Here is a 28,000-nt window from a genome sequence, read left to right as displayed (position 1 = left end):
TCTACTATTCATATCCATTGTATTTTATCCACTTTATATGTACATTCAGTTTCAATGGAAAGCAGAACCTGTCCTGGTAGTTACCGTTACAGACATAACAAAGTAACCATGGGATACCAGTTCACTGTAGGTCTGTAATTATTATATTTTAGTTCAATCAATGTAGAGTCTGAACTTTTGTTACAGCTTTTTAAATTGATGTTTAAAAGTCACCCATTGCTTTATTACTCCCTTGCAATTATAAGGATATTTTGTCAATTTCAAAATGTTTTATTATGATGAATGCAGAACTTGATATATTCAAATGTCTTCTCCTTCACGGTCATAAGTGCTGAATTAAATATTGAAATGTACTAATAACTCCTAATTGCTCTATTTTTTATTTCTTTTTTTTAAATTATCTTACAGAAACAGTAACTTTGTTGGTATTCCAAGCCTAAAATATTATGACAAGTGTTAGTGAAAAGAGGTTAGTTAAATGAGAAGGGATATTAAAGGCATAATCTGTACTGTACTAGAGAGAATTATAATACTGATCATGTGAGATGGCACCACTAAAGGACTGTGTAACTTATAAGTTTAAAGTAAGAGAAGTCTGTGATAGGAATAATACAGGAAATATTTTGTGGGTCTCTGATCTACTCTTGGTATTTATTCTATGGGCCAAAAAGTATTTAATTTGTAGTTGTGAATGTTGAATAAATATGCAAGTTTGTAGCAAATTGCATGGGTGGACGCCAGTGTCCTGTTACAGAAAGCAGAGCCTATCTTTAAACAGACCTGGAGTTTCCAATGAAAGCTCCAGAGGGTATGGCACAAGACCTCCGGGTGGTATTCCTGATTTCACAGTTGGCCCTGTACACTTGGTTTAAGACTTGTTGTTTAAGGCCCAGACAGCTCACAGCATTCTATTTTACATTTATTATTTTGTGCTCCAGCCTCACTAACTCCATTTCTTGGATATTAAACTATTCATTTTCAATATATAGCTTACTTTAGGGATTTTCATTCTGGGTTAGGCAGGCACACAGAATTGAAAAAATCAAAACTGTTATTAACTATGGTGAAGTGGCAACCTATCCAGGCTTTGTTCCTGCCTTGCACCCTGTGTTAGCTGGGATAGGCTGCGGCCCCACTGCCACCATGAACTGGATTAAGCAGGTTAGAAAGTAACATGACATGACAAAGCAGTTATTGACTTTTGGATCTTACCCTGCATTTATCGGTCAGGTTATGGAGGTTTTGCATATTTTTTTTACAGTAAAATAAAAAATCACATTCTATTGTTGGATAAAGGAGTAGTAAATGTAAGGCAAAGTATTCTGTTTTTAGAAATTAAAGTATGTAGTTCAGTATGGTATTTTTGGAAAACACCCTCAGTCAGCAAATTAGTGCATTCAGTGTAATGCTTTAAAAGTGCTTCAGTAATTTAGTGGCTTCTTATTGAGGTTATATAGTTAAAGGTGTTGCTATTAAATTATACTGAATAAAATTTAGTGTAATATGTTTCTTAGGCTGTTGTGTAAGTATTATTCAAAGTAGAATAGGCCATTGTTTCTGTAACTGTCACCTCACCCACTAATTAGCCTGAATGATGCTGGTTAAAATACAACAATGGCAATCCATTAAAATAATATCTCTTGTAGTGACAGCTAACCTCAGGGGATTCTTTCCATTTAATATACTCATACTTCCATGTGCTAGTTCTGTCTGCCTTTTAGCTCTGCTTATTTTCATTGATACCATGTATGCACTTTTGGAGGCATATTTTAAGATCATTCAAAAGTATAGTCAGGAAGAGTTTTTTTTTTACAATTTCAGGGAAAGTAAATTCTAATGGGAAATGACATTTTGCAGAATGTGAATATATTCTCAATATAATGTTAACCCTAAAGAATTTAAAGACCCATAACATAAAGTGGCACATTATAACCAAAGCCTCCATGTGATATCTTGAGGAACAATAACTGGTTAATTAAATGTACAAATGTGGTTGAACTTTTTTGGCTGTTTAGTTTTTAACTAAAACATGAAAATTTCTTTATATTTGAAGACAGTTTGTTTCTATCTTTCCATCCATCCATATTCACTATTCACTTTGTTCAACTAAGGGTTAATTTGAACCAGACGGTGTCCAGACAAAGTGCAAAGTAGAAACTAGTCCTGATGTGGCAGCAGTTCATAGACATTTTAATATTGCTTCTAAATGATTTAAAACTGTAATTCTATTTATAGTAGCTTAAAGTTTTTATCAGTTTTTTGATTTGCACAAGACAAAACTTTATAAATTACATGGTCAAAAATATGTGGACACCTATCCAAATTATTGAGTTAAGGTCAACAGCTGCACTCAATGCTAATAGGTGCAGAAAATCATGAACATCATGAGCCATGCAATTTCCATTGGCAAGCATTGACAGCAGAATGGGTAATACAGAGGAGTCCAGTGACTTTAAGTGTGGCAATGTCATTGGATGTCAACTTTGCATTATGTGACATTTCTGCTCTGCTATTGTGAAGTGGTAGACCATGCAAACTCACATAGTGGAGCTGCCGAGTGCTGAAGCACATAGCACATAAATATCACTTGTACTATAGCTCATCACTGACAACAGAGTGACAAACTGCATATTGAAGCAAGATCAGCACAAGAGCTGTGTGCATTGGCAACTTCATTAAATGGATTTCCATGGCCAAGCGGCTTTACACAAGCCTACGATAACCTTGTGCAATGTCAAGCACAGTGCTGGAATGGTGTAAAGCATGCTGACACTGAACTCTGGAAGAGTGGAAATGTGTTCTCTGGAGTGATGAATCACACTTCACTATCTGGCAGTCTGATAGACTAATCAGGATTTATGGATGCCAGAAGAATGCTACCTTCCAGCCAGAAAAATCCACAGTGCAAAGCCTGGCGGAGGAGAGATAACTGACTGGAGCTGTTTTTCGGGGGTACGGACCAGTTCCCTTGGTCCTAGTAAAGGGTATTTTACTGTTAATGCTACAACATTCAAAGACATTTTAGACAATTGTACCCATCCAGCTATTTATGGAAGGTTCTTTTCTGTTCCAGCATGACTGTGCCCCTATGCTGAAAGCCAGTTTCCAAAGGACATGGTTTCATGAGTTTGGTGTAGAGGAACTCGAAAGGCCTCCAGAGCCCTGACCTCAACAATACTGAACACCTGATTTATACTTTTGTTTTAAGCCTACACCGTGGGCTATGCCATTGAAAGTAATTTATATGCTGTGCTGCAGGTGCATGCCTGAACACTTGTTGGTGGCGTTTGTAGCACGCAAGAAAAGCGAATGATCCATTAAACTTCCAAAACATTGTTAGCTGATACTTCATTCCACAAATTGGACGCCATATAAAAGTGTATATTGTCTAACTTCTTCGACAAGTCTTTTCTTGATCTGCTGCATGTTTACTTCAGAATAATGGAAGATAAACTGAACTACGCTTAAAAAAATACGTAGTAACCAAGCTGTTGTAGAAATCTGCATACGGTTCATATCAATGAGATGCATAGTCACATTACAGAGATTGCAGTTTTGAAAGGTGATGTCCAACAAGCTCATATACAGTAGGTGTGATGGTGAAGTACAATACAATACAATACAGTTTATTTTTGTATAGCCCAAAATGACACAGGAAGTGCTGCAATGGGCTTTAACAAGCCCTGCCTCTTGACAGCCCCCCAGCTTTGACTCTCTGAGAAGACAAGGAAAAACTCCCAAAAAAAAACCTTGTAGGGAAAAATGTAAGAAACCTTGGGAAAGGCAGTTCAAAGAGAGACCCCTTTCCAGGTAGGTTGGACGCGCAGTGGGTGTCAAAAGAAGGGGGTCAATACAATACAATACACAGAACAGAACAAATCCTTAATACAGCATAATAATAAAGATTTTAAAAGTATGGAGCAGAATTTAACAGTAGATGATATCACATAATAAGATTTGGATATTTTTAGAGTCCTGGAGACCTCATCCATCAAGCTGCCTCCCCATTTGGCCATTCCACAGCTGAAGCTTTGCTCGGCCAGCCAATCCAATGAAAGGACCCCTTTTTCCCATGATTCCTGTGATCCTCCATCAGGGATGACTTTACCACAGGTAGGCAAAACAACTTGGCAGGTGGGCCGTGGCACCAGTTGCCACATTTGAGTACCGAGAACAGAAACAGAATAGGTGAGGGTTAGTAACAAATTATAACAATCATGTTACTTATGTTTTAGTGCTAATGACTAACAACAGAGATGCAGTCTGTACAGTTAATCAGCAGCTCTAGTCAGAATATGCTAAACTGAAGTAGTGAGTCTTCAGCCGAGATTTAAAGGCTGAGACTGAGGGGGCATCTCTTATAGAAGCAGGAAGACCACAAACCTTTGACCGTATAATGTTTATTAGTCATAGTTATAAGATGTGGCTCAGATTCAGGGAAAAATAAAAAAGTGACTTTCTTCTTCTTTAAATTTCTTTAAATACTGTATATAGTTAGTTGTAACATTTCTTCTATAATCTACTAATTTTGCCTGTGGGTTGTTTGATGTAAACTTTGTTTTCTTAATTTTCTTTGAACCTGAGATTGAGCTTCTTTCATTGTTTGTGATTATTGCACAGTTTCTATTTCACAATGGCATGTAGAGTATGAAATTTAAAATTAGGTGAACTTCATTATGCAAGCTAGTTATTTTCTTTTTCTGTCATGACAATGAACTTGAGATGTAGTCTCCAGCAGAACTGACAACTGTTTGCCTGAACCATTGGTTGGTGTGCTTCATTAAAACAAGTTTAAACTGAATTACATTTAACATGTCTATCCCTTACTAATAATAAATTCTCATTTAAACAAACTACCACAGCTTGACTTACATAACAACATAACATCTGAAAAAGTTTTGTCCAAATATCATTTTAATCTCTTTTTATTTCAAAGCCTTTAATAAGCATCCCTCAGGCAAAATTTAAAATAAACAGAAGCCACCAACAGCACTACACACAACAAGAAGCTCAGCCTCTGTACTTTTACGTTGCTTGTATTTATCTGAAATCAACATGGGTAACATGATTGGTCACAACTTTGGCCACACCTCTATGATAAAGCACAGTGTCAGAGTTCTGTTAATGGCAAGAGTGGACTGTTTATTCAACAACAACAACATTTATTTATGTAGCACATTTTCGTACAAACAATGTAGCTCAAAGTGCTTTACATGATGAAGAAAGAGAAAAAAGGCAGAATAAATAATTCAAATTAGGGAACACTAATTAACATAGAATAAAAGTAAGGTCTGAGAAAAAAAAAAAATTCCAGATGGCTGGAGAAAAAAAATCTGCAGGGGTTCGGAGGCCACGAGACTGCCCAGCCCCCTCCAGGCATTCTACCTAACATAAATGACCTCAATCAGTCCTCATGGTATTCAGGGACAAGTGAGACACACACAAAATCTGATTCTGCACTTTACAAGGCATAGCAATAGGACTCTTCATTTTATCTTCTCCAGAGCGTTTTCTTGTGATTTGTTTGTTTAGCCTCTTTAACATCTGTGGGAGGTCAGCAATGAATTCAGCAACTCATGTAGGAACAGAGACTAACAGATGTGTCTATCTAATATTTTCCAAAGAATAGCTGTAAATTAATTTCACTAGTTCATTTTTCCCTGTGATGGTGGTTCAATGGTTACAGCTAATGTGTTATCTCACTGGTTCAGAATCCTGGCTTCAAATTCTGCTTTAGGCACTGATTTTGTTGAATGTAAAAGTTTTCTTTATCCACATGAGTTTTCCTCAAAGTATTTCTAATGCTGTATATTATATCATGTTTGTGCATGGCTGTGTCTTGCTCCATCCATAACCTGGTTCCTGCCTTATGTCCAACCCAATGCCACCTAGATAGGCACCATCTCCCCAGTATAAACAGGTTAAAAAGGTTTGGATGGATGGATGAATGGATACTATCCACCCTTGCGGCACATGATTTTCTGATAGCACATGTAGTATTATTAAATATTTAGCTGTATTGACCAATCTGTCAGGTTCAGTAGGAGACTTTTTGTGCCCCTTGTACAAATACTAAAACACTAAAAGCAATGAACTTTCTCAACCTGCTTCTGCACTTCACCTGTTAAATGAAAAAGGAATTTCCACTTCACCTTATTCAAAATATAACTTTGAATCATCCTTTAGCCTTGCTGTCATTTAAACTCCCAGATCCTCTTTGGTCATTAACATTAGCAGTGCTAACAGAAAGACTGGCTTTACGAGCATGAATAAGATGAATGATGTGCTATAAATATAAACTTAACCTTAATTCATTGTAGAAAAAACACTTCCCGTTGGAATAAAAATCATTAAATTATTTAATTTTCATGGTGGGTTTGGATAGGGATTCTGCCTGACAGACCCAGCGCATTATGTTCAAAGCTTAGCACAGTTTTTATACTCTCTCTATGTCTGCGTGGAATCTTAAAAGATAACTTCAAATTGGTCAAGTATTTATGTAATTGCAGTTGTGTGTGTAAAGGAAAACTACAATTGACTCCATCCACAGTTGGATCTTGCCTTGGAACCAAAGCTGCCAGGTTAGGCCCTGGCCTCCTGTGACTGTAAATTAAATTAAATGAGCTTCAGAATGTTACATTTTATTTATAAAATAAAAAGTCGCTATTATGATGTTGATGCATTGGATGCATTGATGTGCTAGCAGAAGATAGCAAAGGAAATGAGAACATATGTATTGTGTTACCTAGGAATAATTTTGTTAATCTAGTGCTAGATACTAGCACAAGTTATGGACATTTTTAGATCTGCTTTAAAAATAGCTGCCTTTTTATCACTGTTTATTAATTTTTTTTTTAAAGTATGCTGCTGCTGGAGTATGTGAATTTCCCCTTGGGATTAATAAAGTCTATCTATCTATCTATCTATCTATCTAAAAAAGATCACTTGGCTTCTCTTTAATAATACAGAACAGACATTTATAGTTTAATAAGCAACTGCCAATACTCAGAACAACACAATTCAGTCCCTCAAAATGTAAATGTCCCTTCTTCAAACATCTGTTGCTTAGTTCTTCCTGGCCTCTAGGAATCGGTGGTCAAGGTGTCAATTGATTTAAAGATCTCAAAACAGGGAATGGCGCTGACTGTTGGCTGTCCTCATTAGTTTTATAGAAATACTACTTTAGGACATACTCTGAAAAGGAAAAATAACTATTAGAAAACCCTCAACTAGCAGAAGCAGCTTTTTATGATTTGCCTTATTTAATGACTTGAGATTTGTGTGTTCTCCTTGAAATCTGCTGACAAGAAATTCTACCTTTGAATGAATGATTTCTTGCTCTTCTGGGAAATCAATAGATTCTTGAATATCTACACTATATACTATACACTCAACAAAGCAATGACTTGTTAAACTGTTACAGCAAAGTAACCACATTTATTAAGTGTTAAGGTTGCATATTTATTTAAGCTTAAATTTATTCACCACGACATTGAACTTTTTTTTAAACTTTGGTTTATGTGCAGCTGTTGCTCTGAATGTACAATATGTCCAGCTTTAAGATTAAAAGGCATTTGGCAGAATGCCTTTGTACATTGAAAGGCCAGGCAATTTCAGAAAAAAAATGGGGACACAGCCTTGTACTTTTAAATTTTGTTTTTAAACAGTTTATAATTTTGTATGCATTTTTATTATACAACACTTAAATTATCCTCATTTCATTACCTTGATTTGATTTCCAACAAGCTTGCTTATTTTGTTTTTATACATGTACTTTGTTGATTGATCTTAGTTTTAGTTCACAACAAACTGGGAATTCGCCTTTACTCTTTAATTAATATGAACTATTTTAACTGCTATATACACTGGAGGTTATAGGATAAATGGTTCAATGTGTACAAAATCTAAGGTAAATATGTCATTTCACTTGTTACACTATACATTATATATGCAATAGAAATAAATGTTTTTTTTAGTATTTAGATATCCATCCTCCTAACCTGCTTATCGAGGCCGAGCATACCCTAGCAATCATAGGGCACAAGGCAGGAACAACACCTTGAGAAAGTGACAGCCCATTGAAGTGTGACCGCACGTAAACACACACGCACTTGGACTAATTTAGCAACACTTCAGTTCACCTAACCTGCATGTTTTTTGACTGGAGAGAACATGCAAACACTATGTAGAGAATACCTGGGATGCGAACACTTGTCCTCTTACTGCGAAAAAGAAGAGCTCTCACTTGCCACCCATTATATTTATTGTGCATGAGCAAATAAGACTTGTGAATTAATAAAGAACACTATAAAATAGAGATAGCAACAGTTCTTGTTTCTTAAGGGACGGTGGTAATGTACCATAGTTGGTATAAGTTAATGAATATAGATGGCTATGGAAAATTCAAAGGAAATCAAATGTTTTTAAATGTTTTATAAATGCAATGCCTGGGAACAGAAATTACAGGTTGCGCAAAAGGTAAAAGTTGGGTTACCAACTGTTTTTTCCTGTTTAATTAACTTAAATGTTAAAAAAAAAAAAAACGCCTCTTGGTGTTTATGCTTCTTGCCATGAGGCTCATTGCAAATAAATAGATTTGGCACTAGCCACAGATTTAGGGCCTATCCAACAGGAGTTCTGTCCGGCGGGTCAATCAGGTCGTAAAAGATGCTTCTTCCTAGGTAGCCATGTTTCTTATTGCTGTTGAACCAGAAAGGGGTGGGGCTAAGTCCCCTCACTGGGTGTTTTTTTGCGTGCTGTGGGGAGAAAAGGAGAAGAACAGCGGCCCGTCTCGTCAACAGATTATTACATTCCTCAATCGAGTCCATGAGGAAATCCTCTGACAGGCATGCATGACAACGCATACCTTAATACGTAAGAAGCTAACAGAATTAAATTCTGAACAGTGTGAATATTTTAAAAATTTAGAACAATGTGGGATAATATTGTTATCTTTTATGAGAGATAATTTTATAGTAATAAACGATTTTTGAATTTTGATATCACTTACATGGCGTTGATAATTCTTTGCATATATTTTTGTATACAAAACATAAATTAAGCCAAGATAAAATAAAGGTATAGGTGTAGCTATAACCACAATGCTTTTGACCAGCTGGATATGCTACCATCTGTTCTATTCTTCAACTACCATAGACCAACACTAAGAAAACTGATTCTGACTATTATACGTGAAACATCATTCTGGTTATTTCCAATTTAAATTAACTTTTTGGTGAGGTTGCATTTTTATGGGCCTCAAAACAATTAGATTGATCGTTTTTTCTTAAGTTGTCTAAAATAGCCAGTCAATGAGAGAATCGGAGATATGTAGCTTAATATATATTTAGACAAAGGAAGAGAGTCAGAGAATCATTCTCCATCCCACTTATCACAATTCAGGGTCATGGGGGAAAAGGGGTGCCAATCCATCGTAAAACCCATTCATACATCCACATTTGGAATCCCTAATCAATTTAGTCTGCATAAATATGCGGATGAGGAAGAAAGCCGGAATACCTAGAGGAGAACCCATGGGGGCCTGTGGAAAATGGGCAAAGTGGTTACATAGAAGTTGTGATGTCAGACTTAAACTTGTCCATCTTACTTAGAGACCCTGAAATGCTGAATAAATGCTTACATTATGTGGTGGGGAAAAGATGCAGACTCCATGTAGTAGAAAGACCTGTATAATACATTTGTAAAGCTAAATCCAAAACTCCATAAACTGCCTTAAAGAAAACCTCTTACCAGCACTCTTAATTATAATGAACTAGCAAAATACCCGCGCTTCGCAGCGGAGAAGTAGTGTGTTAAAGAAGCAATGAAAAGAAAAGGAAACATTTTGAAAATAACGTAACCTGATTGTCAATGTAATTGTTTTGTCACTGTTGTGAGTGATGAGTGTTGTTGTCATATATATATACATATACACATATATACATACATATATATCTACATATATACACACATATACATATATATATATATACATACACACACACATATATAAACATATATATACATATACATACATATCTACATATATACACACACAGCTATTTCGTATCAGTGCAATACGCTGTTTGTTAAAACGGTTGACTCCCGCTCTTACGTGCAATAACAAATCAAATCATTCAGTTGTCTTTGCTCATATGTCATTTTAGAGCTGGACGCCTGGCATCTTTTTTTGGCCACAAGTTCGTTTCTGTTTGGTGTGAGGTTCTGTGTTATGGAGATTCTCAGGATGGATTGCAGGTGCTCATCAGTGAGGCGACTCCTGTGTGCTGTTTTGTTAGTCTTTATCACTGAGAAGAGCTTCTCACACAGATATGTGCTACCAAACATGCACAAGGTTCAGGCCGCATATAGACGGACTTTTTTTGTTCTTCAGAGTCACCAAAGCGCCGTGCAAACTCAGTGCGCAATAACTCTAGCTTCGCAATAACTTGCAGCATCATAAGGTAGACTTGATTAACGCGGTAAGTGTTCGGCAAGGCAGCTGAAGCGCTGCATTATGGGATCTGTAGTTTATTGTGTTACCAGCGCTTCATATACCCGGCTTTAATAACAATAATACAGTATATAAAATGATCTCGGGCGGATATAATTACACGGGCGGATGTGGCCCTGGCCCTTGAGTTTGACACATATGGACTAAATAGAACTTGAAAAGATATATTTTTCAAATGTGATCGCAATTCAGATAGAGTTGACGCAAGACTACAGCCTGCATGCCTCAATGAGTCATCCTTCCCTCGCTCTTACTTTTTTACCGTTCATCTAATGAATACACTGAGTATGGCTTTACCAAAACAATCATTGATGGCGAATAAAGTATCCATTATTCGAGTATGTAGAGCGGGATATATATATATACATATATATATACCCGCGTATCGCAGCGGAGAAGTAGTGTGTTAAAAAAGGTAGAAAAGAAAAGGGAACATTTTAAAAATAACGTAACATGACTGTCAATATACAGTATTTGTTTTGTGTTACTGAGTGTTGCTGTCATCAAGGATTTGATTATCATTATTTCTTTCAATCAGGTTCGTATTTGTAGGATGTGTTGTGTTCAAGTTACATTCTGTGTTTGTCAATCGTTGTAAAGATGACAGGTTTCTTTCATCGATTCGTTTCTTACTGCATCAATAAACAGCTCGTCTTCTTCTTTATCTGAGACCTGACACACTGCATGCACGGGTTTTTTACACTGTCTTCCTTTAGCGGGACATTGACTTTTTCCACCGTGTGCTTTGTTTCCACAGTAGCTGCATTTATGAATATGCTTATCAGACGCTTCATATTTTTGCTGCCTTTTCAATTGTGTAATTCGGTTTTGTTCAGCTCTTTGGAACTGTTGCTTTTATCTGTGCACTGCGCCAGTTCACGTGAGCCACTCGGTGTACTTGCATCGAAGGTTCCCAGCTGTGCTGGTGCCATCTCGTGCTATGTCCATAGCTTTATTTAATGTTACCTTAGTCCTGGCACTTAAAACTTTCTCTCACAGTTTCGCTGAGTTTGTGTCAAACACCACCCTGACCATCTCATCTTCCTCTCCATAAGCACAGTCCTTCACCCGTGAATATTTACCCGTGGCAGTTTGCTATTGGATTGCCGCTGACGGACGGCCTTATATGGGCAGGCACTAAATTACAAACGCCAGCGGCAGCCTGTCTATGAACTTAATTTAAAGTGTAGGTTTACATCGTGCTTTGTTTCCGAAGTAGCAGAACTTATGAATATGGTTGTATATGTCACTCGCTCGCTTCTTATTGTTTCGCTGCCTTCTCAATTATATAACGCATGTTTTCTTGAGCGCTTTTTTGAGGTCTTCCTGGTTTTCTATGTACTGCGTGATTACGTGGGAGGCGTGATGATGTCACACGAAACTCCCCGGCGTTGAAGCTCATCTCCATTACAGTAAATGGAGAAAAACTGCTTCCAGTTATGACCATTACGCGTAGAATTTCGATATAAAACCTGCCCAACTTTTGTAAGGAAGCTGTAAGGAATGAACCTGCCAAATTTCAGCCTTCCACCCACACGGGAAGTTGGAGAATTAGTGATGAGTCAGTGAGTGAGTGAGTGAGTGAGTGAGTGAGTGAGTGAGTAGGGCTTTGCCTTTTATTAGTATAGATCTATGCATGTTGACAGTTTTTGTGTCTACTTACTGTATTTATCTTGTTTGTAGTTTGCTACATTTTCTATAATTACTTTTACATTTTTTAAAGCATTATGTATATAAAATCATAATGGAAAGTGTGGAAATAAAGTGAAAGAGAAAGTAAAATTCGGTAGCTATCAGGACAAAAATGAACTTGTCCTCCCCAAGTCCTAAAATTAGGCATTTCTAACCTGTGTGACAAACAACACGTAACTGATTTTATTTTGCTGTTATTTAGTCAGCAAAAGTAAGCCAACATATAGAAATGGTGTGATGAAAAATAAGTACATACTTACTGCTTCCATGTTGATTAACACTAAAATTCCTGAAGCCTAAGAAAAAAGTCGTAGTGCCAGGCCACCGTAAATTCCTTCACACCTCGTCTTCAGCGTCTTTTTTTTTTGCAGATGTGTCAGTCAACACAAGCAGCAAGCAGCCTCCTATTCCATCCCCCACCGGCACAGCTGAAGTTCTCCCAGCTCAACTCTATTTATCTGGGTATGAGGTGTCTGGAGTTGTATAGGATAGATAATATATTGTTATTTGGAATACAAACATTTCATGTGTGTTCTTTGTCTACAACGATCTGGGTAAATGTAGGATGACAGGAAATGCGAGGCAAGAAATGTTGAACACATAACTAAAACAGAAACATTCTTCATGTTAGACTAATAATTGACAAAATGCTGATGTGAAGTGTATAATGTGTGAAGACTGAAGTCCAAATATCAAATAAATACTTTCACAAAAGGTATAACAAAACAAGTGTGCTTTGGTTCAAAAATATAACCAAAGAAAAAAAAATCATTCGATGTACATGTTATAGTGAATGAGTAAAAACCCAAGCCCAAATATCAATCGACAGAAAGTTGACATGTTTGCTTGGCTGGTGCAGAGGTAAAACTTGTTTCTTCATAATCAAGAGATTGCAGATTTGATCCTGGGCTCTCCCTGTTCATAAAGAACCCAAAAGCTACACATAGGGATCTATAGGCCTCTATCAACATAAATTTACAGAACATTAAAAAGAAGGAAGGTACTGAACAAGTATCGTACACATGGAAGGATAGCTATTAGAAAACTCCTTTCATTGAAATAAGGAAACACAGGTAAGGTTTGCGAAGCCCGTATATGAAGAAACTGCAAAACTACTGGAAAGATGTTTATGGGAAATTTACATCAAGATGTAGTTGTTTAGTTTTTATTCAGAACAGAGCGTTTCACAAAAATCATTCAGCATATCACCACAATAACTGTATTCCATTTAGGGAGTATGCTAGAGACAAGTTAGAGGCAGTCTATTTGACAGCTAAATCTTTGATGAAAATGGACCATGCATCATGACAATGATCCTAAGTACACCAGCAAATATATATATATAAATGGCTGAAAACATAAAAATAATAAAAGAATCATACTATTTGAATATCAAACCAAATTTCAGACCTCTACACCTTTGAGATATTGTGGTGGGATCTGAGCTCTGTGCATAAACACATGTCATGAAACATCATCAAATTAAAACAATGCTATAATGAAGGACTGGGCCAAATATTCCTTTAATACAATATAGAGTAAGATGGTAATAAACTGAAATGACAATGTCATTGCTGTTAAAAGTACTTCTAAAAGCTACTGAATCACATTGTGGAAGGTAGAGATATTATTTTACACATGATTTCTTACATTCTGTTGAATAAATGATGACAAAGTAGGGTCATGGGAACCCACAGTCTGTCCTGGTGACACTAGGTTCAAAACAGTCCCGGATCAATGTAGAGCTCATTCTTATGTACATTCATGCAGGGCCAATTTGGAATTATCACTAAACCTTGCTAGATCATTTTTGGTTAATGTGGAAGGAAAACTGTAGTAGCCATAGAAAATCCCAAGCAAACACGGGGAAGACATGCACATTCCATCTGAGCTATGATTGGGCACACAATTCAAACCCAAGATAATTGTTCTAAGAGGTGGCAGCATTACCCAGTGTGCCACAATGTTGCCCTACATATGATATTTTTCTTTCCAACGCAAGCTACAGTATTCAGATTATTCTGTCATTTGTAAATGTATAATCAAAGAAAAGTGCTAAAATGTGCTGACAAAGTGAGTGAAGAATAATACTATAAGATTTTAATAAAAATTGAAAAGTTAACTTGTCAACATTCTGAATTATTTTTGAAATAGTTTTGTAAGGCATGTCAAAAATATTTAGTAGCAACACCAAAGCAAAATATAAGAATTCTGTTCCTAAAGAATGCTGATCAGCACTTCATTTGCTAACCATCAAAAAATAACCCAGTTTTTTTGAAATCAGCATTTTGTAATGAAAAAGGGAAACCCATGCCATATAAAAAAGACTTCCAAGGTGAACTCTCCACTTTGCATTATGTCCTTGAGGCAATTACAGAAGTAATTTTTTCTGTCACCTCCTGTACTTGAAAATTATTGTTGGGCCACAGGGTTTAGATTAAAAAATAAGTGGTATGAGGTACTTGCTGACTGAAAAGATCTTCCTGTTCAGCCTGTGCTGTGTGAAAAAATACAAGAAAATGCAGTTTTTCATCTATGCTTCTTACATCAGTTTATTCATATTTATTTATTGACACAACTGTGCATGCAATGCCTTTATTACAATAATTGTGCAATAAGTTATTTTAATAGAGAGTATGTTTTTTTCTTTGGCATATACTGTATACCTTTATCAGTAATTCATCATGTGTTAATATTTGTTGATTAGCACTGCTCTTAACCACTCATTATTGAAATTTTGTTTTCCTCATTATAAATATATAGAAGTGGTTTACTTAGATTTATTAAAGTGAACAACTATGAGAAATGCATTATATGCTTCATAGAAAGGGTCTCCCCTAGATATGTTATTGCTATTATTATACTGAAAGCTTAATAACTGTTGTTTTAGTTTTACCTTGGGGTTCTAATATGCTTAATATGTAACTTACATAGTCACACCCCTTATTCTTAGCTGAGTTGAGCAAATTTAATTTGTATTTTGATATAAAATATAAGAATGTAATCTTGATGAATAATTTAATATTCACATAATTGTGGAAACAGAACCTTTTAGCAAACATTCTATGTAAAGTACATACTGAACTTGGCAGGGATGAGTCAAATTATAAAAAATCTGACACACTCTTACAAATTGTACTTATTACTCATATGGTTGATATTCAAATTGTAATTATCACTCTTTTAAATGAAAAACAAAATCACAACTTAATAATGCATGATCTAATAAGTGTAGTTTTTTTTATATTCTCTATAACAAAATCATACTTACTAGGTTCAAATTAAAATTGTAATCCCAAAGTAACCTTTCAATTTTCCAGCACAATCTAAACATGGGTGGGATGATAGATTTTGTTACTAATCTTAAACACGATGTTCCAGGGACCTGTTATCAGTTCATGCAAGAGTTAATATACTGCATATCTGACATTTAAATTAACATCTTAATAGAGTCATCCACCAAATCTCAATAATACAACTCACTGTCTGCAATACTTCAGTAAGGGGGACATACTGTTACTTCCACTTACACATTATCTTCCTTTTTCAAAAAAGATGTAATGAATTTTAAAAAGTGATAAAAATATTCAGAAAACCCTTTAAAGTGCTAAATGTTAAAGTACCAATTCAAAGAAAATGTTACAGCTGAATATTTCTGATGTATTATTGCACAAAAAGGTTTTCTTATTCTGCTAATTCCTATTCACACTTTCTCTTAGTTCTTTGTTGAATATGTTAACATCTAAGTTAAAGGTTAAAGACTTAATGGGAGTTTAGAACACTCTCAATGCAGTGCCTCACTTTTAGACATCTGGTACTGTAACTGGAGCAATACTGCCTATTATTTACTTTTATGGGACAAGGTGAACCTCAAGATTAGAAGTTAAGAGTGTGTCTCGGTATATATATATATATATATATATATATATATATATATATATATATATATATATATATATATATATATCTATATATATATATATATATATACTAATAAAAGGCAAAGCCCTCACTCACTCACTCATCACTAATTCTCCAACTTCCCTTGTAGGTAGAAGGCTGAAATTTGGCACGCTTATTCCTTACAGGTTACTTACAAAAGTTAAGCAGGTTTCATTTTGAAATTCTTTGCGTAACGGTCATAACTGAATCCTACATACGTACATATATACGTCCATAGCCTGCAGCTCGGTCGCCGTGTGAGGCGGCGTTGGCCCCCATCCCCACACCTCCCACGTAATTGGCTGCCTGCTCATATAAGGCCGTCCGTCGCTCCGGTCTCTTCATTCCCTTCCTTGCTTGGCCACGGTATTCATGTCTCCTTGCTGATAACTGCACCCTTTTTATTTAATCCACAGCTTCTCCGCTGTTTTATTGTGCTGATAACTGCAGCCTTTTTATTTAATCCACGGCTTCTCCACTGTTTTATTGTTCGTTTATTACGCTTATAGTTATTGTGTAGGTATTTTAGACTTAGTTTACATTGTTCAGGTACCCATTTCTTTTACTGTTCCAACCGTACCCCCATTAACGTGTCTTTCGAGGTGATCACCATCAAAGAACTGTCACTTACCGAGTGGTTTCCATGCCCAGCGATGCCGCCTGCCTATTCCATTCTCTGTATTACATATTGCACGGCCATATCAGGCTACTCTTGATATCCGGAGGAACATTGTGTCTTATGTATTGAATGACTGGGACAGGTTCAAGGTGTGGACTAATGACGGTACAGGAGATAATTATACTACACAGGAGCACTATAAGAGTGAAATGTTTAAGCCCTTCACCAATGCTTCTGCATGTGAGTTGATGGGTGCCACTGAATTGTTCGGTTGTCACTTTTAAGTGTACTGAAATGGCTAAATATTTTACACCTTTGGAGAACTGCCAACGCCTCTTAAACATCTTATATTCACAGGTGACCATTTGAGTAGTGGACACTTTGATGTTTATCAATGTTTCAACTCTCAAAAGCTGGATGCGAAGTTATCGATGAAGCCGGTTGTATGCTTGCAACGCTTAATAGTTGCAGAATGTCACTTCAACACAAGTCCTGCAAATACTAACATAAATGAAACAAACCATGAAACTCAAACCGATTATGACAGCAGCAGTCCAAGCTGTGAGATAACAGTAAAAAGGAGGCGTGTCAGATGTCGTGGTACATTTTCTGATGCAGCTAGACGGAAACAACTTTGTGACGCTGCCGCCAAATACTCGCAAAAAAATCCACAAGTTAATAGACACACTGTCACTAAATACTCGCAGGCAAATCCACAAGTTCATAGAGACGCTGTCACTAAATACTCATAGAAAAATCCACAAGTTAATAGAGACGCTGCCGCTAAATATTCGCAGGCAAATCCACAACTTAATATGCCTTAAAATGCCTGTTAAACATCCTAGATTCACGAGTAGCGATTTGGGTAGTGAACACTTCGATGAATGAAACCTGTTATCTTTACAACGGTTGACAAACATGAAATGTAACTTGAACACAACACGTCCTCCAAATACGAACCTGATTGAAAGGAATAATGAAATAATCAAATCCTTGATGACAGAAACCCTCATAACAGTGACAAAACAATTACATTGACAATCATGTTACGTTATTTTTAAAATGTTTCCTTTTCTTTTTCATAACTGCTTTAACACACTACATCTCTGCTGCGAAGCACTGGTATTATGCTAGTATATATATATATATATATATATATATTGTGACAGATAGGGGCACTACTGTCCTCTTGAACCCTCGGACAATACGTCAGACATCAGATAAAAGTCAAAATTATTATTTTATTTGAACTGTACAGTTCACAATGCACCCTCCTACCCACAATACTCATAAATAAACACAATACTAAATCAATAATCACAATCCACCACTCCCAGACGCGTTGCCACCCTTCCACCCACCTCAGTTCGTCGTCTGAGGATTTCCCACAATCCTTTATAGTCCTTGACCCGGAAGTGTTTCGCTCTTACTGTCCATGTGACTAGGAACACTTCCAGGTCAGATAAAGTCCTTTTTCTTCAACACAGAAGCACGTCATTCCTCTTGTCCATTTGACTCGGACATACTCCCGGGGTGTAAGGCAAATACTCTTTGTTCCTCCCTGCAGCGTCCTCTTGCAGCCCCCATGGTATCCAGCAGGGCTGTGGATGAAAACTCCATTCTCCAGGAATCCCTGCCTGTCTTCGGGGCACCTCCATGCTACAGGGAGGGCTCCATCTGGTGGCCTGGGGGTATTGGCCGGGATAAAGACCGGCCATATGCCACAATATACAACAACAACATTTATTTATATAGCACATTGGCATACAAAAAATGTAGCTCAAAGTGCTTTACATAATGAAGAATAGAAAAATAAAAGACACAGTAAGAAAATAAAATAAGTCAACATTAATTAACATAGAATAAGAGTAAGGTCTGATGGCCAGGGAGGACAGAAAAAACAAAAAAACAACTCCGGACGGCTGGAGAAAAAAATAAAATCTGCAGGGATTCCAGACCATGAGACCACCCAGTCCCCTCTGGGCATTCTACCTCACATAAATAAAACAGTCCTCTTTGTATTTAGGGTTCTCACGGAAGGACTTGATCATGATGGTCATGCAGACTTCTGGCTTTTAGTCCATCTAGGAGTGATGTTTCAAAACCACTATCTTATAATACTCAGAAAAACTTGTTGGGTACAAAATGCATTTTGGTAGAAGTAGAAAGCATATGTGAGTTAAAGTGGAATTATTGAAAGTGTTCCTATTCCATATTATTTACCACCTTTATATTCTGATGACTTTAGCCACTTTTGTGTGTAGTACATAATTAGTAAATGTAAATTTTTCACTTCTCTCTATATATATAAAATCCAACATCTGTCTGTCTGTCTGTATGTATATATGTCTGTCCATTTTTCACGCAGGAACTACTTAGTGGACTTAAATTGTTTTTTTTTCAATAATTTACTTGAACATTCTGATTGATTTTGCGACTTCTCTCATTGTGCTATGTTTCATAGTTAGCTTGCTGTACCAATTTATTTGCACGAATCTGAGAGACACGCACTGGGCTGAGGTGAGGGAGGTAGGGCCTTCCTCATTCACGCGCCAGCCTCAGGGGGTTCCTTACCTCCGCTTAGCTAGCGACTGAGAGAACTACTTAACGGATTTAGATCAGGTTTTTTTCTATAATTTGCTTGAACGTTCAAGTGTATTTTGCGACTTCTCTCATTGTGCTAAGAATCATAGTTCTCTTGAATGAGTGATATATTTGTGCTAAACCGAGACAGAGGCTGTGGGCTAAGGGGAGAGTGAGGCGTGATGTCATGAGTAGAGAACCATGCAGGGCCCTCCTCACTGTTCTGTTTCACTACTACGCGGGCAGAGCCGTGGGAGACGGCTAGTATTAAATAAATTAAAACACATATTGTGATTCATTTTAGTCTTTTTATTTACTGAATAAGAACCAAGAATTCAAGATCTAATCCCATCATCTCAAGCTGCATTTCCTGGTGAGGGCCAGAGTGGCCGCAGACCAGGGAGGTCAGCCTAGACTTTCCTTTCCCCAGCTACAGATGTGAGCTTTTCTTGGAGAAGTGCCTTCACAATTTATTCTTTTTGCAAATTTATTAAAAATAAAAAATTGATTACAGCCTGGAGTCATCTTATGTACAGTATGACGTGTCAAGCTTTTCCTCCTGGATTTGGCGATTTTCTGCCATTGTTCTCTCTACATCCTCTGAAGTTCTGTCAAGTTCGATGGAGACTGTCAGTGGAGAGCTGTTTTCAGGTCTCTCCAGAGATGTTCAAGTCTTGGCTCTGGTTCGGTCACTCAAAAACATTCACAGAGCCAGTCCCTTGTTGACGTTGCTTTGTGCCCAGACCCATAGCCCTCTTAAATGGGTTTTCATTTAGAATATTTTTGTACTTTGCTCTGTTCAGCCTTCCCTTGACCTTGGCTAGTCTCCCAGCCCCTGCCTCTGAAAAACAACCTTGTAGCATGATGCTGTTACCACTGTGCTCCACTGTTGGAATGGTAATGAGCTGGTGATGAGTAGTTCCTGATTTCCTCCAGACGTGACACTTAGAATTCAGGTCAAACAGTTCAATCTTGTTTTCATCAGACCAGAGTATCTTGTTTGTCATAGTCTGATAGTCCTTTGGGTGCCTTTTTGCAAACTCCAAGTGTGCTTTTATTTCTCATCTGACCATTCTGACATAAAGCTGTTACAATGGTGGATGTACTTCTAGAAATTTCTCCCACCTCTTTATATGTTCACCAGAGCTCTGGCAGGATGGCCATCAGGTTTTTTGTCACCTCTCTTATCAAGGCCTTTCTCCACCGATTGCCCAGTTTGGCCAGGCTGTCAGCTCTTATTCCATTTAAGAATTATGGAGGCCACTGTGCTCTTTGAGACTTTCAATGCTGCAGAATTTTTTGATAGCCATATTCAGTTCTCAACACAATTCTGTCTCTAAACACTGCAGGTAATTACTTTCGACCTCATGGCTTGGTTTCTCCTCTGATATACATTGTCGACTGTGGGACCCTATAAAGACAGACATTTCCTAATTTCCTGTGTCCCAGTTCTGCTGCACAGTCTCTGCCCTGTAGGACGTATCCGAAGCAAGACATATGAACTGGCACCATTCAGTCTGGATAAGCAGAAATGCTGCTGTGAGTCCCTACTAAATTGCTGAGCTTCTTACCCTTACAGAGTGTCAGCCCAGTGGCCCTATGGAGAAACTTCATTTCTGATGCTTGTACTTGTGATCTTATTCTTTCGGTCGTTACTCACAGCTCATGATCATACATGAAGACAGGGATGTAGATCGACCTTTAAACTGGGAGTTTTGTCTTTAGGCTGAAGTTCTGCTTCACAACTATAGGTCAGCACAGCACCCACAGAACTGCTCTAATCCGCTTGTCAATCTCATGTTCTCTTCTTCCATCACTTGTAAATAAAATCCTGAGAAACTTGAGTGAGAAAATCAGAAACCACTATAAGCAGAGGGCCCTCTCCCTCTCACATGGAGAAAGTAGTCCACTTTTCTGGGAGAGAATCATGACATCAGATTTGGAGGTTCTCATCCTCATCCCTAATTTGCATTTGGCTGTGCATCGCTCAAGTACATCCTGAAGGTCACTGTCGGATGAGTCAAAGAGGAAACATCATCATGAAGTTTGTCACTGAAATGACTGTTGTATCTGGAAAACACAAATGTGAAGTAAGTAAATAATAACTATAAATACAAATGAAACACACAACAGAAAGTAGGAACACAAAAAAATAAAAGCAAAGAATCTGTAGTTCACTATAAAAGAACTGAGCCTTCTTTTTGAGCTTAATTTGTTTTAGAAGTGCATCATTGTAGCTTTTGTCTTGCCCATGTCATAGGAGTCTCTCAAATTTTTGGTTTCTGTTAAAATGCCATGTTTGCACCAAATGCTTAATCTAAAAATTGCCTATAATGTTCTTTCTAATTTTCTTTCTGTACTTGTTCTTTTTCAGACAGTAACTTCATTCTTGCAAATGCTCAGGTGTCAAAGGGATTTCCAATAGTTTATTGCTCTGATGGATTCTGTGAATTGGCTGGATTTGCACGGACTGAAGTTATGCAGAAGAGTTGTAGCTGTAAGTTTTTGTATGGCACGGAGACAAATGAACAGATAATCCTTCTCATTGACAAGACCTTAGAGGAAAAAAAGGAATTCAAGGGGGAGATCATGTTTTATAAAAAGAATGGTGAGTGTGGATACTTGATAATCTTCATCTTGTTGCTAGTCATATGAAATCAATCATTATTCAAGAAACCATAGTTGGACAAACAGTAAAAATGGTTATAAAAGAAGTGAGTAGCCCAGTGGTTAGCGCTACTGCCTCACAATTCCAGGAGACTAGTCACCATCTACATGGAGTATGTACAGTATGCTTCATAATACTGTACTTTATTAGTTAAAATGGAGACTCTAAGTTGGTGCCTGGTATTTATACCTGGGTTTGCCCAGAGAAGGATTGGTCCTCATCTTGCACTTGCTGTGATAGACTCTGACTCCTAAATTGTGAAAATCGTATAAAACAGATTTAATAGATGAGTAGTAAAAAAGGCAATTCTCTGAGTTACTAGTTTTGCAGAAGAATAGCCCTGTATAGGTCATTGCATTGATGAAGGATAAAGTTTACAAATCAATAATAAAACCATATCAACATTTTCAGCATGTAATGAGCATATGTAAATTAAACAGTTTTAATTAAAGTATCTCCAATTCACTGCTCTTTTTTATCAATACAGAAAGGGGTAACAAATCTGCATAGTTGTGACTGAGATTAATTTCAAATAATATCCTTGGCAGGAATGTGGCAGGCTTGGCAGAAGGCAGTTCTAGAAATCATTTTGCTATGAGCAGGCCAGAAGATGACTTCAAAGACTAGAGTCACAATAAACATTATTTAACTTTGTTGAATATCACATCTATTTACTGTCAATAACTTGAAATTATTTGTATAAAAAATAGATTCTGTCATTAAAATGTTTTTTTAAAAAATTGTTATTTTAATGCATATTGTGCATCCATCCATCCATTAACCAATCCGCTATATCTTAACTACAGGGTCACGGTAGTCTGCTGGAGCCAATCCCAGCCAACACAAGGCGCAAGGCAGGCAACAAACCCCGGGCAGGGCGCCAGCCCACCGCAGGGCACACACACACACACACACTAGGAACAATTTAGGATCGCCAATGCACCTAACCTGCATGTCTTTGGACTGTGGGAGGAAACCCACGCAGACATGGGGAGAACATGCAAACTCCATGCAGGGAGGACTCGGGAAGCGAACCCAGGCCTCCTAACTGCGAGGCCGCAGCGCTACCCACTGTGCCACTGTGCTGCCCATTTCAATATAATTCTCTTTTTGGATGTTATTAAATTACAAATATTACAAAAGATGTTGAGATGTTCTGCAGAGGTAAGTTAAACATGTAACACTTCGTTTCTCTATTAATGTGTTAATGCATGCAAATTAATAAATTTTTGGTCACATAGTTGTTTATGTTTACTTGCTGATATGGGATACCTCTTCTACTGTATATGTGCTCTTAAATGTATAGTTTTAAGTGTTTATATGATTAATTCAATGCAAAGTATATTACTTTCAGTCAGTCAATTCCTACTTTTTACATTGCATTTCAGTATTCAATAGTATAGGTGTGTTTGCATATAATGAGGAAAGCAACTACTACAATAGACTGTTTGTCTGTCCATCTATTTGACAGTCCGCATGAAACAATTTGGCTCCCAGTGGACTGATTTTGTTGAAATTTGGCACAGTTCTTCTTCAAAGAAACAGCGTGATGTTCAGATTTTTAAAACTGAAAAATCTCCTGTTGAAAAGCACTGGTGAATTTGGAAAATTATCAGAAAAACATTCTGTGGAAATTCATAAACGGATTAGTTTACTGTTTCAAATTTTCCTTGGGTTACTTCAGTTTGTTTTTCATATATTCCTCTTTTACTCATCTGATAGTCACTCCTGGTAAAACAGATCTCCAATACAAGTTAGTCAAAGGCTGGGGAAGCCATTGGTACAGCAGCTTGTGTCCCCTGCTGCTTCAGGTAAGATAACCACAAAGAAAAAGAAAGAAAAAAATTACATATCTAAATGAATGTAAAAAGAAAGGAATTATTTATGCATTCCTCTCTAAGCGTAGAATTAACAAATATGTAGTCAGTATTATACTAAAAACAACCTCACTGTTTCATTATATGCAGATCACAATGATTCAGTATTTCTCTGATACTACTATTTATCAGCAAAGCACCTCAATGATCTGTTATCCATCAAGTTCCAACAATTTTAGCTTGAAACTTCAGTAAACATTTTTAATTGCATGACTTTGTAAAGTTTTATTAACTGTATCCTGTAAAGTAGTCTAATAACGAGTGTAATTGCATTTTATTATCACTTTGAGACCAAACATATTTAATAAACAAAAATAATTTTAAAATACTCCAACTTTGAAATTGGTTAACTAAATCATTGAACACACCTTAATATCATGCCATGTGTACATGTCTCTGTTTTTAAAAAAAATCCTAGAGAGAAACACTAGGGTGTCGAGATTTGATCTTCGGAAGATCACGGAAGACACTTAAAAGAAACTGCGAGATGAAAGAGATTGGCCACGGAGCGTCTTGTGGGGACCTTAAACATAAGACTTTGTGCCAAGAGATTGACCCAGAACCGTCTAGCGATGATGTTGAACATGAGATTCTTGCAAGACACGCCCTACTTACATTCAATATCAAATAAGCCCAGAGGCAGCAAAACACTCAATCGTGTAAAAGAAGCTTTGAGCACACACAGATCCAGGGCACTCAGCGTATATAAAGCATACGTTATAAATATAACGTAGACGACTAAGTGAAGAAGAAAGCAGAGTGGAGAAAAGAGACACAAATGTATTGGAGAGAAAAAAAAGAAAAAGAAGAATCTAGGTCCAAATTCAGAAAATAAGGAAAGTAATTATCAGCCCGGAACAAGTGGAATTGAAAAAAAAGCATGTTCAATCCAGCTCAGAATTAAAAGACAGAGAGTAAAAGACAAAGTAGAACTTCATAAACACGTTCACGAACATTGGCGCTATACACATACAGAGCAGGTTAGAGATTATGGAAGCAGTGGAATTCGAACGGTTTAAAAAAAAAAAAAACATTGGCATAATACACATGTGGAGAAAGTTAAAGAATAAAGAATATGAAAATAGGAAAATCAGAAAGTATAAAAAAAAGAAAGTAAAGATCGCGGTAGCACAAACAAATGGAAATTATTACTCGAAAAGGAAAATAATCACAACGGACCAGGTGTCATTGAAAAAAAAGCAGGACAAAGCAAGGCCATAAATAAAAGACAGAGTAGAAAACAAAGTAAAATGTCATAAAGAGGTTAAAAAACAAGGGGGCCAAACACATGCAGAACAGATTAGAGATAATAAAAACTGGAATTCAAAAGACTCAAAAAAAACGTAGGCATGAAACACATGCAGACCAATATACAGAATATGAAAGCAGAAAAAAACAACAGTGTTAAAACAAAGAAAGTAAACATCGCATTAGCACAAAAAAAGAGAAATTATTACGCAGAGAAATAACGAAAAGGTGACTAGAGATCGAATATATAGACAAAAAGTAGGTGATATGTCAGAAATATGTAAATATTGTAAGGCTTTAAAGTTTAAGTCGGAGAATTTCAAAAAAGGAGTTTACCTCACATGCATTTATTGGTTACTTTGCAAAAAAAAAAAAATATTAACTGCTGATGATGTAGATCGTTTTGTCTGTGCTGAAATTCCAAACAGAGAAACCTATCCTGAATTATGGTACAAAGTCATTAAACACATGTCTCACTGACCTCATTAAAAAGATTCAGCATATTAGGACACTCAAGATTCCAAATATTGTTTTTACAGAAGTTCTGAAATAAAAGTGAAACTAATGAAATAGCAACAATTCAAAGAAAAATAAAATCTTAAAAGTGTGTATCTAGAAAACCAAACACGGGTGTTGGCGAGCGAAGCGAGCAGGGGGCGAAGCCCCCTAGTTTTCTAAATTATTAAAATCTAAGTCTTCCACCATATGGTTGTCAGGAGACAGGAGTCTGTTCTGGAAGCTATTGTATCAGAGGTACAGTAATACAATCACTCACATGTACTGTACTTGCACAAAGCTACTTTATCTTTCATCAGTCAATCTCAGCTTGCACATACAGTACCTAAACAAATTCCTGGAGCTGTGAGGCTGTAGCACTCGTCCATGTACTACCAAGATGTAGCATAAATAAAAATATTACTATCACACTAAAGTCATGCAAATGAAAGGGAAACATTATTTTTCCTCCATAGGTGTTCATGTTGATATTATATTTTGATTGTATCTACCATGGTACAGATTTATTTTCAAGAACACACATGGTTCAATAGCCAGGATTTTCAGGTTACAGTATATAAAACATTTTATTTGGGGAGCAAATTAGAACCTTAATCAATTATTATTATAAAAGAGTACACAGCATTCATAGTTTGGGAAAAGAGGGTTAAGAACCAAATATTCTCAAGTACCTCAGGTTGCAGTCACCGGAATAGATTCAGCAGTTTCATAAATCAGTGGCCTTTGTTAGGTGCATGCTGGCAAGACATAACCACAGAAGCAGAGGTGCATACAACACTATTCTGTGTGCAGCATGGCATATTGTTTTGTAAAGCACAACTGACAACATGCAATGAGACTGGGGTACAGACAAGTGTGTGAGATAGAAACCATGAGAAACAGGTACTAATAAAGTATATTTAATTTCTGGCTGCAATCCAAGAAGCAAATGATAAAAAAGCTAAAAGTCAAAGGCAGAGTCAAAAAACAAGGAAAAGGTCATAATCACCCAAAACACTAAAACATGAGAATTTAAAGAACTTGGGGGCATTACACTACACACTCTCATAAGGGCAAACAAGCACAATGCTAGCATCACAGCCTGTAGTTAAGGTCTCTGTTTTATTTGCCCTGCATTTCTATAATGTGATGATTATGGTTGCATAGCAGCAAATACTGGCTGGGAGGAGCCAGAGGCAGTGTTTGTAATAAATACCAGGCGGGAACCAGTGAGAAATGTTCAGAAATAGTGTTATACATTCATTAATAAAAAAAGTAAACCAAAACACAAAAACAAAAGAATGAAATGTTTCCAAAAATAATCTTTTAGCGTTTATCCAGTACTCAGATAACAAGCTGCTAAGTGCCACCATCTTAAATAGGCAGGGACTCACTTTTTCACGTATCCTCATGGAAGCACAGCAACCATATACAAAATGGCTACTGCCATGCTGAAAATATAAAATAGCAGTGAATGCAGTAAAACTCATAAAACATTGAAGAGTAATGACATCAATTAACATAATGATAAAAAAAATAAACAATATAAAAAATGCTTCAAACCTTTTAAAAACGAAACAATTAATGTAGGTGGTAAAATGATGATTTATAACTAAACACAGGCAAAATGGAAATCTAGGTCCAGAATTGTTTCAGCTCCCTGGCTGTTGATGTAACTGTGTTCTTTTGAAATTCTTAAAATGTTTAATAACATTTTATTGTTATATATATAACTAGATGTCCAGTTTCACACTACATATAATATATGATATGCAAGACCATAACACAAATGTTCTTTTGTAGTGAATATTTTTAAAAGATGTTACAGATTGTCACACAGCCAAAATGTATTTCACTTGTAAAAACATAAGAATATAAGAAACAAGAGGAGACCAGTTAGTTTATCAAGCCCATTTGTTTAGCTAATAATCCCAAATAATAGCTAATAATAGCTAATATTCCCAATATCTCATCAAGATTTTTCATAAAGGTTGTCAAGGTTTCTGCTTCAACTACATGTCGCAGTAAGTTTGCTCTTTGTGTAAAGAAGTGCTTCCCAGCTTCAGTCTTAAATGCACTTCCCCTTAATTTCCACTGATGTCCTTGAGTTTGTAATTCACCCTTAAACTGAAAGAATGTTGCTGGATGCCTTTGAGGATTTTAAATACCTGGATTATGTCACCGCACAGTCCCCTTTGCTCAAGACTGAACAGGTTTAATTCTCTGAGTCTGTCAGATTTGGATATGTCTTTAAGTCCTTGGTTCCTGGTTGTTCTCCTCTGCATAGTGTCAAGTACTGCAATATCTTTTTTTATACCGTGGTGACTAGAACTGCACACAATACTCTAGATGTGGTCTCACAA

The 28,000-nt window shown here is 36.7% G+C and overlaps 1 protein-coding gene across 2 annotated transcripts in view; it reads left to right on the top strand.

Moving 5' to 3' along the window:
* kcnh8 (potassium voltage-gated channel, subfamily H (eag-related), member 8) overlaps nucleotides 1-28,000 on the top strand; it is a 262,905-nt gene that overhangs the window by 87,245 nt on the left and 147,660 nt on the right. For both annotated transcript variants that reach the window (XM_039737375.1, XM_039737374.1), the window contains exon 2: nucleotides 21,724-21,957. In XM_039737375.1, the coding sequence (XP_039593309.1) occupies nucleotides 21,724-21,957 (234 nt within the window). The remainder of the gene's footprint in view (nucleotides 1-21,723; nucleotides 21,958-28,000) is intronic.

This window comes from Polypterus senegalus, chromosome 15, assembly GCF_016835505.1.
Source record: "Polypterus senegalus isolate Bchr_013 chromosome 15, ASM1683550v1, whole genome shotgun sequence".
NCBI classification, from domain to species: domain Eukaryota; kingdom Metazoa; phylum Chordata; class Cladistia; order Polypteriformes; family Polypteridae; genus Polypterus; species Polypterus senegalus.
Note: the sequence above shows the minus strand (reverse complement) of the source record. Positions and strands in the feature narration are given on the sequence as shown.